The sequence below is a fragment of the Microtus ochrogaster genome, chromosome 24 (assembly GCF_000317375.1).
Source record: "Microtus ochrogaster isolate Prairie Vole_2 chromosome 24, MicOch1.0, whole genome shotgun sequence".
NCBI classification, from domain to species: domain Eukaryota; kingdom Metazoa; phylum Chordata; class Mammalia; order Rodentia; family Cricetidae; genus Microtus; species Microtus ochrogaster.
Genome location: NC_022024.1, coordinates 33,246,674 through 33,262,344, shown reverse-complemented (window position 1 = coordinate 33,262,344; position 15,671 = coordinate 33,246,674). Strand labels below are relative to the sequence as shown.

At 42.4% G+C, this 15,671-nt stretch overlaps 1 protein-coding gene across 8 annotated transcripts in view; it reads left to right on the top strand.

Annotated features, from left to right (window-relative positions):
• Positions 1-15,671, top strand: part of Igf1 (insulin like growth factor 1) — an 87,680-nt gene that overhangs the window by 57,036 nt on the left and 14,973 nt on the right. For 6 of the 8 annotated variants that reach the window (XM_013350346.2, XM_013350345.2, XM_026784543.1 and 3 more), the window contains 2 exons: positions 10,424-10,605; positions 11,984-12,035. In XM_013350346.2, coding sequence (XP_013205800.1) covers positions 10,424-10,605; positions 11,984-12,035 — 234 coding nt within the window. The remainder of the gene's footprint in view (positions 1-10,423; positions 10,606-11,983; positions 12,036-15,671) is intronic. The other 2 variants (XM_005358215.3, XM_005358213.3) reach the window with 1 other exon arrangement.

Here is a 15,671-nt window from a genome sequence, read left to right as displayed (position 1 = left end):
AAGTCCCCCCCTCCTCAGCCCGAATAGCAATCAGGGTAAGGGAACACTTTAAAAGCCATGTTTGCTATCTATTACCTGATACTGTCCCCTGGGAACATGTTGGATACCAGTGACATTCATGTTGGATACCATGGACATTCTAGGCCTGCCTAGAAGCCCGGTCACATTGCCCAAGATAAAACACCATGAGTGGTATCTAGTCTTTCCTGAGGGTCTGTAACGCCCACCTGAAAGGAAGAAAATGTCACACAGGAGGTCAGAACACCACTGACAGACGTCATGGCAACTTGGGAGATACAACCCCACTGACTATCAGGAAGTGTTCCAATCAACAGTATCAATAGCATTCTAATCAATGATATTAACAACTTTCCCACCCTATGGCAGAGAGCCACTTATCCACCTCTTGAAGATGGAGTCTTGTGAAGAGTAATGATCAAAGGGACATTTCAAGGGGATTTTTATAGGGCTAGAGAGATGGCTCAGCAGTTAAAAGTACTCAGTACTCTCGGAGGACCACGATCCCATTCCTAGCATCCACATGGTGGCTCACAGCTGTCTTTACCTTCAGTTCCAGGTGATCCAACTCCTTTTTCTGACTTCCATGGGCACCAGGCATGATTATGATACATATGTATACGTGCAGGGAGAACAGTCATACACATAAAATAAAGTTTTTAAAAATTTAAGATTTATTTTTATAAAAATTTATAGCAAGATTCATTTACAAATTCCCAGTTTTAAATGAGAAGCATTCCTCTTCATTAAGATCTTGGTTATCAATGCTGTAGTTTGTTTCTTCCTACTGCTTCAATCCCTCCAACAAATGACTTTCCTTTGGGTTCTTTCCTAGTCTCCTTCCAGTGCACACCTAAACCCTACGTTGAAGGGCCTCCGCAATCCACACAGGTTTCCCTGTCTTTGTCCCTTAGTCAAGCATCACAACTTGGCATTTTCCTCATTTTCTGTTATCTTTCTTCATTTTCCGTTATCAAACCTAACACTGGTCCTAACCATCCTTAAACCGAGATGATGAAACTTGCTTGCTCCTGAAACTAATCAAAGACACTCTGTTGTCTGGCTCTCCCTCCTTTCACTTCCTTCTTACTTCAGACAGGCATGCATGTGCCATATGTAAACGTTGTTTATCCCAAATGTGACAAGCCCAGCCAGCTCGGTCCTGTTGAGTCATGCCTTTAGCGAGGGTGCCTGATGTTCTCAAGAGTTCAGTTTGTCCATGGGAATGGCTCTCTGAGTGTCTTGCTGGCGTGTGAGTCCACGAGAAGGCTCAGTGGTGCTCTCGATATACTGCCATATTGCATCTCAACATACTGCAATCTTCCTCTCCCCTCCGTGCCTACGGCCCAGCACTGGGTGCTAGAGAAACACTCCCTGGGACCTTGTAGTCTGAGAACACCAGCATGAAAGGGCGGTCGTGCACAACCCAACTGGCATCTGAGTATACACACACACATACAACACACACACACACACACACACACACCAGATAGTTACTTATGTCACTTAACACCCAAACTGTCTCCTCCTTCCCACCCTCCTCCTTTCCTTGCTCTCTGGGTTTCAATCTGGCATTGACTCTGGCTGCCTTTTCCCCTGCCATGGTGCCAAGAGCTGTTTCTGCTGCTGCAGAGGCCACCTTCCAACAGTTTTCTCTCTGCTGCAGGCCTGGATGCCCCTCTGTTCAGGGCCTCCACTTCTCAGGGCTCTCCCTTCAGACACGCCAGACTTCCTTCGCAGCTGCCACCCCTTTACCTGCCATGCTGACCCTGTCACACCTGTCCCCAGGAAAAGGTCCAGATATGCCCCAAGCAAAAAAGAAAAAGAAAGAAAGGAAACTCAGACTAAGTAGAGGAAATTGACAGGGAGCAGGGCCCCCTGAGAATACAGGGCAGGTGCCAAGTTGCACAGCAAAGATAGACTCCAGAGTGAAACTAAAAACAAGGAGGGTGTTTTTAATGCCCCCTTGGCCAATTCGTCTCTCGGTGGCAACAGAAAGAGAGGTGTTGCCTTCTAGTCATTAAAGTCTTGTGGGGTTTTTTTTCGTTTTTTGTTGTTGTTTGTTTGTTTGTTTGTTTTTCAAGACAAGGTTTCTCTGTAGCTTTGGTGCCTGTCCTGAAACTAGCTCTTGTAGACCAGGCTGGCCTCGAACTCACAGAGATCCACCTGCCTCTGCCTCCCGAGTGCTGGGATTAAAGGTAAGCGCCACCACCGCCTGGCAAAAGTCTTGCGATTTGACCACAAGGTTCCTATCTCAGCTGAGAGTGCACTAGAATTGAAACTATATGCATAGGCAATAGTGCAAAACAACCAGGCTACTATCTCCAGAATACAGCCAGACTCTGCCAGTTTTTGTCCCAATCTTCCAGAGAGAGGAAAAGCAGGCAGGAGGACACTGAAGGTCATGCATGCGATCCTCAGCACCTTTCTTATTCCTTCTTATAGTTTCTACCCCATCCAGGCACAAGTCCAAGACACAGTAGCCATTAGCAGTCTGGTAATACTGGGACCTTGATGACGGCTCATTCCCAAAGCAAACCTGGCAAGGAGGAAGCCCTAGCTTTCAATTATCCAAGGAGGGAAGTAGTATCTAATTCCTAGCTTACCACAAACTCGGCATGGCATGAGTGTCCAGCCTGAAGGCCATTAGTGAGGAAAAAGGAACCACCAATGGCTTTCCTTAGCAAACAAGGGAAATCAAGAGTAAGGGGGAGAAGAAGGCAAGCGAGACAAGGGAAGGTCACGGAGTGTTTGAAAGTGAGAAGGGCCCCTCTCTGTTTGTGTGTTCCACCCACACTCTTCGCATGCCTTCACACTGGACACTGAAAAGCAATGATTTTAACCGGTAGATTATCTGAGAGAAACCGACGGTAGTGATAGGCAAAGACAAACATATCTGGGCATCGTGACCTGGCAGGAGGCTCCGTCCTTGCTGTCGATGCAGGACTGCTCAGGGAGAGTGCACACATGAAGTTTAGATATGCTTCCAAGGGAACAGTTATTCACCTTAATGCAGACAGCCCTTCTCTAGCTAGAAAATCTGTTTCGAATAAACTTCCCTTTGGGTGGGAGAGAGTGCATTTTAGACAGTCAGTGAGGAAGACAAATTCTTGCCCAGTGTGCTGCATTCATCAACAAAACCGAGTCATACAGATAGCCAATGCTTATATAGTTCACTGCAGGCCAGTGAACTGTAAGCCCCAAGTTACTTAGTCCTCATGGCATTTCTAGGATATATTTTTTTGATATGACTAATCTACATATGAAGCTCTGACTCTTTAGAAGATTGGGTTCCATCCCAAACTCAGGCAGCTGAGTAAGAAGTGGCCGAGTCTGAGCTGCCTGACTCTACCCCTTGTGTTTTAAGCACTTGGTACCCTGCCTCCATCATCCACAGGACAGGTATTGCAGAGATGCTGAAATTATTGTCAATGAAGGACATTGCCTAACTAGTTAATGAGAGCTAACTTCCATAGAAAGCCCCGCTGAGATAATTTCAATGACCTCTTGGTATTTCATTACCTTCCACCTTAGACACTGATAAACCAAAACCAAACCCTTAGGACAACAGTTCTGAGCTGTGAAGCATTCCTCTTGCCAAAGTATAATTTTGTTGGCTATATCTATCTTCTCCAAGCCTTGGAAGAAGCCCCAAACTAGTAAATTCTGCTGTCCTGGCAAGACACTCACCCTCCAGGGCATTGTAGCCGGCTAGAGTAATACATCACATTGTTTCCCACTCTGTCAGCCCATTTCTCTAAAGAGTCTTAAAACAGCGATGTTTCAGCTTTGAATCTCAGCCGTTCTTGACCCTAAGCTTTGCACTTTAACTCCCTGACTCAAACAGTACCCTTCCCATGCCTGCCCTTGAGTTTGGGCTTCCAAAAGCACAGAGACTCCCCAGAAGGAAGCAGCTTCCCGATGCTTTATTTCATTCCTCTTAGACCCGGAGATACATAAACATTGACATGGTTGGGTAACAAGGAGACTTTGATCTTTGGCATTATAGGGATTTAGTAGCTGAGAAAGGGCTGCTGAGTGGTGGGGGTGGGGTGGGTCACCCAGGGTCACGATTCCTAGAAAAGATGACTTCATCCAATTGAGAAGGAGTGGAACTAACAAACACTGCCAATTAAAAATTAACACAGGCCAAAAGTGAAATCGATGCCTACATCTGATAGGTCGCTGAGACTGCTTCTGACACATAGTTCATAGAAAAGAGAACATTTTCTTGGTGTCCACTTTTACAAATACCAAAGGTCAAACTTTGGAAAGACCCTTTCCCAGAAATGCAGCCCTCAGCACAAGCATCGAGAAGAGGGTCTATCCGGCGTGATTTCCAAATATAGGTTTCAAAGCTGCTGCTGCAACTAACCCTGATTTGAAAACCTGTCCTACTGAGGAGGACTTGCTCTATGCTGATATGTATGATTCTGTAAGTTCAAACCCATGCCAACAGAAATAAGCCCCATTTCCCCACCTTTACTAAGCACATAGTCGCACACACAGCTCATTCAAGTATTTCAATTAAATATGACTTCTATAAACTTTTAAAGAGATAATGTAAGTCCTATGAGTACAGGAAATATCAACTACACTGTTTGTTTGTTTGTTTGTTTGTTTGTTTGTTTGTTTGTTTGTTTGCGACAGGGTTTCTCTGAGTAGCCCTGATAGTCCTGGGACTCACTTTAAGTAGACCGGGCTGACCTTGAACTTAGAGATCAGACCTGCCTCTGCCTCCCAAGTGCTGGGATTAAACACGTGTGCCACCACCACTCAGCTAAACAATGTTTTAACCATTGTTTCCCTTATATTAGGAATCATGAAACAAGCCATTTTTTCATAGGAAGCTGCCAGAAGTAGGAAAGATTGGGAAATAATTTCCATTTCTGCATAGGAAAGTTAAAACGTTGCCATGAGTTGTAGCATAAACCCAACAATCCCAGCACTCAACGAGACCGGAGCTCACGAGTTCAAGGTTAAGGCCAGTCTGAGCTCTGTAGCAAAACTCTGTCTCCAAGGAAATAAGAAAGGAAGGATGGAAAGCCAAAGGGAAAGAAGGAAGGAAGAAAGAAAGGGAGAGAGGGAGGAAGGGAACAAGGAAGGAAGAACACTGAAATGCTAAAACACGAGGCTAGGGACTTACATCAGTAGCGCAATGTGTCCCAGCATGCATAGGGCCTTGTGGTCTATCCTCAGGACAACAAAAGAAATTTTATCAGGAAGCTGCAAGACTACTACTTATACAATATTCGGAACTTCCCTACTAATATGCAATGCAAGTTGAAGTCAACTGAATTAATTTTCCTTAGATAAGGTTGCTCGCGGACCAACATTGACTTAAGAATCCAATCACGCTGAGATATTCTGAATGGTCAGCAAATATAGAGGTTGGGAAAAAAAATAATAATTTGTATAAGAAAACCAATGTTCTGATTCAGATCTTAACTATGGTATTTGGCTGTATAATCAATCTTCAGCTAATGAAAGTTAAGGGCAGATTGTTCATTATCTAGTAATTCCATTTATGTTTTCTACCATGCGTGTGACTGAGAATTTTCTAGAAACAGCCTCCAAGCCCCATTTTGAATTCTCTTTTGCCCTGATTTCAATTTTTAAATATTAATTAATTAACTAATTAATTAATTAATTGGACATAGAATCTCCTTTGGTACCTCTTCCTCCTATTAGCAATTGTTTTAGGGAATTATTGAATCCTTTGTAACCTAGAGAAGAACAAGTATAGATCTTCAAAAGCAGGTATGTTCCTATTTTGAACGTGTTTGCATTTGTCATTATTTAAATATTGATTCACAAATCAATGCTCCACTCCTCCCAATGGAGAGTTTTAAAAGCTTCCTCAGCAAGAAAAGGGGAAATTTCACAGAGAGTCAGAGTTAGTACGATGTCTCAAGCTCATTTCCAGAAACTGATGAGAAACAATTCCTGCAGATTGGTAGAGGTAGTTTTACTCATGACGAATGGGCAGAACTCTCGGCTCCAGAAATAATGACCACAGCTAGATCTCCAAAGTGCATCCATCTCATCAGAGATGGAGGGGAGTGACTTACTTGCATCTCTGTCCAAATGTGATACTCAGCTAATTAGCGTGCTTTTGATGATACCACAGTTCTGCCCCAAACCCTCGTAACCAGCAAGTTTGCCCTGAAGATTATTGAATTACTCCAGTGACCATGCATTATTTATAGGGAAGTACTGCTATTATAGAAGTCAGCTCTTCAGCTACTGGGAGTCTCTGTGTTGGCCCATGTTTAAAAGACAGCCGTGTGTTATGCCTAAACCCTTTGTCTACTACTGAACAAGTCTGGGTTACGTGATGGCCAGCTTGTCTGCTAAGCTGCCTTTGATCTATATGCTAGACAACGACACTTTACACTGGCAAAGTAAGTTTGTTACTATAAATTCTCAATGTTAAGACTTTGTCATCAAAATATCTGCAGAATGTTACATGGTCCAATGTTTAAGTGTGTAGGAAGTAAGAGAATTCTCCAATCAAGTCTCATTGTGCAAAGGACTGTCCTGGTCACCTGTCTTTTGCTGTTGCATTGGGTAAAAAACAGGGAAGTTTTTGAGCATTCTGGAGAACACGAACGATAATTAGAAAATAAATGTCTATCTTCTAAGTTTAAAAATACGTGAAACTTTTTCTTGAAGACAATGTGTTTTTCAACTATGCTGAATATTTAGCCAAGATTTTCTATTAAAAAAAAACCCAGAATAGAAAGAAACACAGTAGCCATCCACTGTCCACTGTAGGATTCTGCCCCTAAGGTCAGTGGAAGGTATTTGTACAGACTTTACTTAGCTGCTTCCTGCAGCATGGAGTTCACTACATTTCAAGAAAGTCTGTTTAACATTTTTCTTCAATTGTTTAAAGTCTTTTATGGTAACACAATTTTATTTTCTGCTTTCCTGATAATTCTAATTCTGCAAATTAGAGAAAAATGTTATAAGGAGTTTTTATAGGTGGTGTAACAACCAGTTCTATCTCATTAAAAAATAACTAAATGACTGAAACTTGCAGTGATTTAGATGTAATTAAAATAATATTTATATCAATAAATGCTGGAGAGGATTGCTTGAATGCCTATCTGATAAACTGCATTGCCCTAGGCTTCCTGTTTTAGACCGTAATTGTAAATACTTTTATTGTGGTTCTAAAAAAGAGACTATGAAATAGTTGAAGATAAAACCTGAAACTTAGACCCACAACTGTGGTCCCTTGATTACTGAGAGGTAATGACTGTTGAAATCAAGCCTATAGGATACTTCAAAAGATTAATTACAAAATCAGTAGGTAAACATTTGTTACATTCATAAATCCTGAACAAAGTATGATTTCATTGTAATCATTATGAATTGACAAAGAAAACATTCCACTAGAATTAATAGCCTGAGCAAACTGGTTCATGGGAAAATTCACATGTATACCCTACTCCAATAGCATTCCAAAAAGATGCATATACAAGATAAAATCAAGCTTTTTAATGGAACATTATATAAAAATCCTAAAGCTCTCTGCTTAAAAATCCTAAAGCTCTCTGCTTCAAAATCCTTCAGCACAGGTCCCTTTAGAACAAACTACATCAAACTCTAAGCTCTTCTGAGACATACAGCAAGCTGGGTACTATAAGAGTGTGCTCTTCTTTGCTGTGGTGATGGTTATTGTCTATTTTGGAAGATTAAATAGACCTGTGGTCATCTCATGGCTCCTGAGAATCACCAAGTAGGGTCAAGCAATGCATGGAAATGCTTTTTGCTATCCCAAGATAATGGCTAGCATCTTTTTCTTGGAGCAAGCTTGGATCACAGAATTAAGATTGAGAAGTGTTTGGAACAGGAAACTTAAATGGGTCCTAGAATCCCCAATCCATCCCTCTCCACTTTTAGTTCATAATCTTGAGCTGTGAAAACAGCTGTATCTGAACTGGTCAAGTTTGGAAGTTTCTAGAAAAAATTCTACAACTCTACTCTCAAATATCAACCGACTATTCCATAATCAGCAAGTGATTCTTTGTGTTACGTTTTTAGAAATGTATATGTAGACAAAGGACAGTCATTACCTGACAGTTACTATTGTGATAGCCACAACCAAGAAATGGTTCCTTCTCTCCTTTTTCCTACCTGCAAAGAGAACCCAAATGTATCCCCTGATCTTAATTGGCTAGCCGGAGAGAAAATTATGTAGAAGTCCATGAGTTACAAGAGCCATGCACATCCATTTGTGGCTTTCCTCGAATTTATAGTCCCAGGAAAAGATTATTTAAAAAACGAAGAAAACAAAAAACACTGCATTGCCCAGGGGACCAGTTGAGCTTCAAATTGTCAGGGCCTGGCTGGGAGGCAAAAGCCCAGAGTCCATGTCCATGTTAGTCTTCCCTCAAAGGGCAAGCAAAAGCCCTGCTGAGACTCCACTGGGCTCAGCTGCCTGGTCCCTCCCCAAGCCTGCAACCACAAGAAGCCCACGGGTCTACCGTGAGAGAGAGCGGCAGCAGATCCTTCCTTCCCAAAGAGACTGCAAAGGAACCCTCACGAAGTTCCTAGCCCCAGCCTCCCTGAGAATAAGCCTCCCTTGTGTGAGGAAGCAGCTACAAGGTTGCTGTGCCAAGCATCAGGAAAACATTTGGGTTCTTAGAGAACTCCATAAAACAGCTGACCTTTGGAGCAGGGAGGCAGCCAAACAAGAGTGATAGTGACAGCAGGCTATAGCCCTGGATCTGCTCTCCCCTCAATAAGAAAGCTGAAAATATGGATGAAAACTGTGACTTTCAGAATCCTATTATTGTGTCATGATTTATGTGACTTTAAGACTGTATTTGATGCCATGCCTTCCTTGGGTCAGGAATTAAGATTAAGCATATATCAGGTTGTCCATTGGATTCTTAGAGGTCAATGGTTCACATGTTTCTTTCATGAAGTAGCCTACCTCCCAGTGGAGGAGAGAGAAGATCAAAATCATGTCTAAGACAGCCCAGCTTCATGTTTTGTATGTTTGATACACTACTGCAGAGACAACACTTGATTTAACCAAAGTTCTATGGTGCCAAAAAGAGATAATTCTGGTGTATGTCAAGGTCTATGTAAGCTTGCTTGACCTTTTCTGAATTCTGAAAGCCAGTAAAAGTGTGGTCAAAAACATGATCCAATCAAACCAGAACCCAGCCAAGTAAAGAGCTCTAACGGTTTGTAAGTACCAAAAGATGTTGGATATCAGTGTTCCCACTGGCATTTAGTTCCTTCTGTCCCGGCCCAACTGTTATACTCCAAGGAAACAGAAATGGTTGCTCCATGCTTTCTGGGGTGGTGTGCAAGCCTCTTCTCACTGGTACTGTAGTCAGTTCTGAGTTTCTTGGCTTCCGGGTATGGGCAATGGTAGAGACAGTTTTCCACAGATCATTTAAGACCTTGGAGAAGATAGCCAGAGCTCCCAGACTAATACGTAGTTAGCACCTCTTCTGTAGCAGGTGCTGTGCATTATTTTATTTAACACAGTTTCATCTTGTCCTCAGTTCTGCCAAGAAAGATATAATAAAGAGCTTCAGGGACTTTTCTGGAGTTACACACCTCTATCTTCTGGGCTCCCTAAAGCTCTTGGACAAAACAGCAAGTAGATTGGAGTTAAAATCCTGACTCCACCAATTACTGCATGAAGGACCTTTGGCAAGCCATTCAAACTCTTGAGTCTCAGGGTTCTCATCAAGAAAATAGGATATATTTCTAGACGTCAAATTTTGCCTATATGCAATTTAATTTTACGATAGAAATAGTTAAGAACAACTGAGATGCCCAGTGTACAAAAACTGTATGTATTTACTAATGTCATTAAGGAGACTCAGTTTTTCCAGGATTATGGTGTTCTAGCTCAAATGTTTGAGATAATGGACAATCTAAACACCTTTGTTATATCGTTGCATCGTATATATGTATTCCAAAGTATCATACTGTACCCTCACCATATATACAATTAGCTTGTCAATTTAACAATGAAACAGTACATTTACAAAATTTTAAGAAGCTTGATCTGTAGTTTTGTTTTAAGTAGCCCTTCTAAAGGTCTCTCAGCAAAGACAATAGACAGAGAAGTGATAGGACTGGACAGAAACAAGATCCTCCAATACAGCCTGTTGAAAACGTGGTCAGAGTCAATACAAACAAAAGTGTATGGTGAATGAATTCTTGCACAAGTGTGGCTTAACTCCAGGAAACATACTGGAATCTAAAGGAATATAACAGATCAGACATTGCTGATGATAGTGCAGGAAAAGGGTGACATGTTGGAGTAGTAGAGACTTGACGTAGTTAAAGAGAGGCATCCAGAGATTCGATGGGAGTCTGTGGATGTGGGCAGCTCTGTCTAACTCGAGGACCGCTCTGATTTGTGCAGACAAGCCCACAGGCTACGGCTCCAGCATTCGGAGGGCTCCTCAGACAGGCATCGTGGATGAGTGCTGCTTCCGGAGCTGTGACCTGAGAAGGCTGGAGATGTACTGTGCTCCCCTCAAGCCTACAAAATCAGCCCGCTCTATCCGTGCCCAGCGCCACACTGACATGCCCAAGACTCAGAAGGTACGTGTGTATGATTGGGATGCAATCATTCTTGAGTGCTCTTTCAGACATGGGGGGAGGGGACGCAAATGGAGATTCTGTCCTATGTTTCCTAGATGACAGGTCAAAGGACTCCAATGCCACCGATTGGATGGCTTACACATCCATCCTTCTATTCACTTGCTACTGAAATTTATCTTTTTCACTTCCCTGGATAATCTGACACTTGGAAGATGGTGGAAAACAAGGACTAAACCTGTCAAAACTCAAGTTGCCCAGTGAGGCCTCTTTGCCAAATAGCATCCCAAGTCTTAGTTATCAATGTGTTAATGATTACATATACTGCACAGGTTGTCAGAATTCAGTAGGTTAGTATACTCTAAAACATATTCCATGTACCAGTGGAGTTCCTGCACCAAGTAACTGTCAGACAAGATTAACATTTGCCATAAGTATATCTACTAACAAAATCTTGTAAGTTTTGGAATTCTACAGTGTTCCAAACACAGAAAGACTCCCTACTAGGACCTAGTTGAAATTCACAGTGGCAATTGTACATGAAAGAGAAGGATACTGAAAATGGAGAGACTCTGGCTGTAGGAATGCTTAGATGTTTCTAGTGGTCAAAAAGCAAGGCACTCTTTGTCCAAACATTTATTGTAAAGCAACCTCAGAAGTACCGTCTGTGTAATCAGAAGCACATAAAACATCAATGCATGTTGGCCACTTTATATACTTGTTAAGAAGGAAGGAAGGAAGGAAGGAAGGAAGGAAGGAAGGAAGGAAGGAAGGAATATATCAGAGCCTAAGTAAAATTATAGTCCTTACACAGAAATAAGAAGAGAAGAGAAGGAAAGGGGAAGAAAGAACAGCCCTCTCTCGGGTGTTCTAAAGAGTCCTGCTGAAAAAAACAAAAAAGGGGACATGTCGATTCTATTCTTGAAACAAAGGCACCATTGTGCAAAAATCATGATGATAAGAGACCCAGATGTTCACAATGAGACCTGTGCTGTTTCCTGGTCCTCAACCACAGCTGAGGCTGGAGGAGGACCATGGTGTCTTAGGGGAGACATCACCCCAGTGAGTGACCTGAGGGATGCGAGGGGACTGTCCAGGACTTGGTGGGTGTACACAGAAAACAGTAGGCACGGGAGTCAGAAAGCATGTGTGTGCGAATGGAGAGCACAGGAGTGTTCATTCTTCCTAGTTGAAGAGGATGTGGGTACGAGAGAAAAGGCCCAAGGCTCTGTAATGCCAGCTCGGGTGCCTGAGTTGTAGACCCCTCTGCAAGCCTGGCTTCTCTTTCCTGTGGAGCCCAGACCTTCTTGCTAGACTCAAAGACTGTCTTTGGCACAGGAACCATCTATTCTCAATGCAATTATTTTTGTGATGTTTGCAGTCCCAGCCCCTATCCACGAACAAGAAAATGAAGCCACAAAGGAGAAGGAGAGGTGAGCCAAAGACACACCCTGGAGGGAAGGAGGGGCCAGAAGCGACTCAGCCAATCGGAGGAGAGGAGGAGGGAGAGTGGAGCTAGGAACTATGAACAGAGGTCAAAGGGGAAGTGGCAGAGGCTAGGATGAGAGAGGAAAGAGCCCAACTCAGAAAAGCTGTAGAGGAGATGAGGAAGGGTAACCCCAGCTGAGCTAAGTAATGCCTAGGATGGAAGGAAAAATAAGCTACTAGGGAAAGAACTGAAAAGGAAAATCTAACATTTCACAAACTACAAAGTGACAAAGACAGAATACCAAGAACAACAACAACAAATTAAAACCATGCCAATGAGATGCACCCCCTTCTTCAAAAAACCAAATCAGAATAAAATATGCAAATAAAGTTTGCATCTTCTGCACGCATGCTAAATTTTGTACAAATCTATTAGAGAAGAATCGCCCATGTAAATAGATGTTCAGAGTTAAATTTTAACACAGATTCACAGTGACCTGTTTGTGCCATAGTCGTTCCCAGATTTCTGCCCTGGATTTCATTGGTGACTCTGCTACTCAGTCAAGTCCAGGGTTTAGGCCAAAGAGCATCCCGTATTTACATAAATGCCTGTGCGGTAACCTTTCAAAGGTCTCTGAACTTTTATTTTGTACTTTGATATCAGACATAAAAGATGTATTAGCTTGCTATTGCTGACATAATCAAGTACCACAGACTACAGAGTAAGTGGCTTAACCCACAGATGCACTTTTTTTCTTGTGGTTCTCAAGAATGGAAATCCACATTCAAGATATCAGTCCCTTGGAGGGCCCCCTCCTGTGTCCTCACGATCTTCCCTCGGTGCCCAAATACTTTGTTTTCGTTAGGGCATCAGTGAGACTACATTGGGGCTCACCCTAATGAACTCATTTGAACTTGATGACCTCGGTCAAACTATGTATCTACATCTACGTGCACTCTGTTTTACAGACAATAGGAATTGAGACCATACACATGAATTTAGGGGTATTAGGATAGCAACTATCCCACAATGAACATATCTGATATCAACCTATATCATTTGATTGTTTCTCCTAAGGGAAAAAAATACTATTTTCAACTATCCATCTATTTGTTCTTCCCTTTCTCTCCCTCGCTACTTCACTCTTCCTGCACACAGAGACAGAGAGAGACAGAGAGAGAGAGCGCGCGCACACTAGATCTTGAGAACTTACTCCTGTGAGCATCTTCTTCATTAGAAAACCCCCTAGGACCATGCTATTTTTGCACTGGCAAAGGCCTCGGAAGTCATCTGCTTCTCTCTCTTTGTTTTAAAGACCAGGAGATCTGGACCTAGGTGAAAATATACTTGGTTTCTAAGCTTCTTCTGGGCAGACAGCAAAACTTAGTCAAAGCGAATCAAGTACCAAAGAAAAGGGGGAGTAGAACTGGCCATGGGAAGTGTCCCCTGAATCTGATATTTTTCTGCCAGAAGAAAGCAAAAATCTCAATATTATCCAAATAGTGAGTCCCCTCTCTAAGAGAGTGTAGAAGGCAGCAGTCCTCAGCCAAGCTCCTGGTGACCTTTGAGGTGGTAAAATGACCGAAACCACAGTAGGTAACCTACTTCATCTAGGTAACCTACTTCAAGAAGTCCTGCCTAGTCCTTCATACTCCTGATGTTTTTTCTACTCCCGGATCCCCTTTTCTCCACAGCTCACTGAAAATCTTGGATTTCTTCAATATTATAGAGATATTCAGAGCTCAAAGTAGGATCAAAAGGTTCAATTCGAAGTACGTGTTAGAACCCCCAAAGAAAGCTAACCTACTTCTGGTATCTTTGCAAACTGATCCTAGATTATCAGGAGATGCCGCATTCTGCTAAAACAGCACCCTTTGGGGCCAGCCTCAGGCAGACGCTGACACTAAAGCCACATCATTTTAGGAGGGCCTTCAGACACAGACAGCTCTTCTGCAGACCACAGCTCAGCAAAGGCATTCAGAATTTATGCCCTGCGGAAAGGTTTGGGTGGCTGTGTCTAATTATAAACTTCATTCAAGGAAAACTGAAATCAACAGGGCTTTCTAGCTAAAAATAAGTTCTCACAGCCCTAGACCACAGTCCAGGATGCATTTCTTTTTGAAATGCGTTTTATCCATTTAAAAGCAATCCTTAACACATGCCAAAATGTCATCGTCATGTAATAGGGATCAGGAAAACATAACCAAGCATTGTCCTTTCATTTCATTGTAGTAGTAATACCCAAGGACCTCGAGGTATACCAGATGGATGGAAGACTGCATGGATGAACAGATAGGTGGACAGATGGGTAGATGGATGGATGGATGGATGGATGGATGGATGGATGGATGGATGGATGGATGGATGGATGGACGGACAGATAAATGCTTGGATAGATAAGTGAGTGATATAGGCAGACTCACTCTAATAAAACGACAGACCACAAAAAGGAAGTAAAACTCTTGAGCCTAAATGATTCCTCCTTTTCTACGAAGGATAGCTAAGCAGTCACAGAACAAACCAGGGAAGGGAGAAGAGGTTTGCTGACATCTCACAGGTTTGAAACGCCCTTCTTCGGCTTACATTGAAATTGCTCAGGGACTCAGTGTGACAGTTGTGGTTACCTAAATGCTTCACAGGGAATGTCACCATCCACTCAGGGTTTTCTTGGAGCAAGCAGTGTGCTAATTCTTATTAACAACCCCCACATTTCAGCTTCAAAGCTTCAAAAATTGATAATTGTACTTAAAACTAGTCAAAACACACAATTCTGAGACAAATTGTAGATATCTAGACGAGGCATAGAGCTTACAAGTTGGAGAAGCAGGAGAGGATCATCACTAAGAACACTGAGCACCATCAGAAGGCCTCAGTGAAAGTCAGAGCTCTTTTATTAGCTGCCTTCTCATGGGCAAATTGTCCAGCTCGCCTATGTCTCGGTTTCCTCATCTCCTACCACGGTAACAACTGATGCTCTCCCACACAGCTGTTGTGAGGGTTTGTTGAAAATTTATACAGATATACCTGTGTTTGTGTATGTGTATACGTGTGTGTGTGTGTGTGTGTGTGTGTGTGTGTGTGTGTGTGTGCTCAAAATGGAGTAGAAGTATCTCATATTGCCAATAATGTCAAGCCCAAGTTCGACCACAGTTCGGTTACTGTATGTCTTCTCCAACATATGGCCGAAGAGAACTCAGTTGTCTAAGATTCCTTCCACCTGGGAAAATATCTTATTTTGTGGATAACTAGGACTTAAATGGTTAGTCCAGTTCTTCCACATAAATGTTAATATCTATTTCAGGGTCATACAACAAACTTTTCAGAAAAACACCATCTTTTTTCTCAACCAGTTAAAATCAAATGTAATATGTGATTTCATTCCATAGTGCCTGGGGAAAATTTAACTGTAGCATGGATTCTAGATTCTAGTAGTTTAAAATTGCCAAAACAAATAGAAACGTGGGCTATTTCCGGGCTTGCACAGCTTCCAGGATACTTCAGTTTCTCAGACTGTCGATCTAGCGCCCTTCACCGGCACCTGAGGTTGATAGCCTGAAATTAAAACGAGGGTTTTTGGAAGCAATGGAAAAAAAGGTCAACACTTTGGGATGAAATACAGTCCATTTTTATGAGTTTTAGA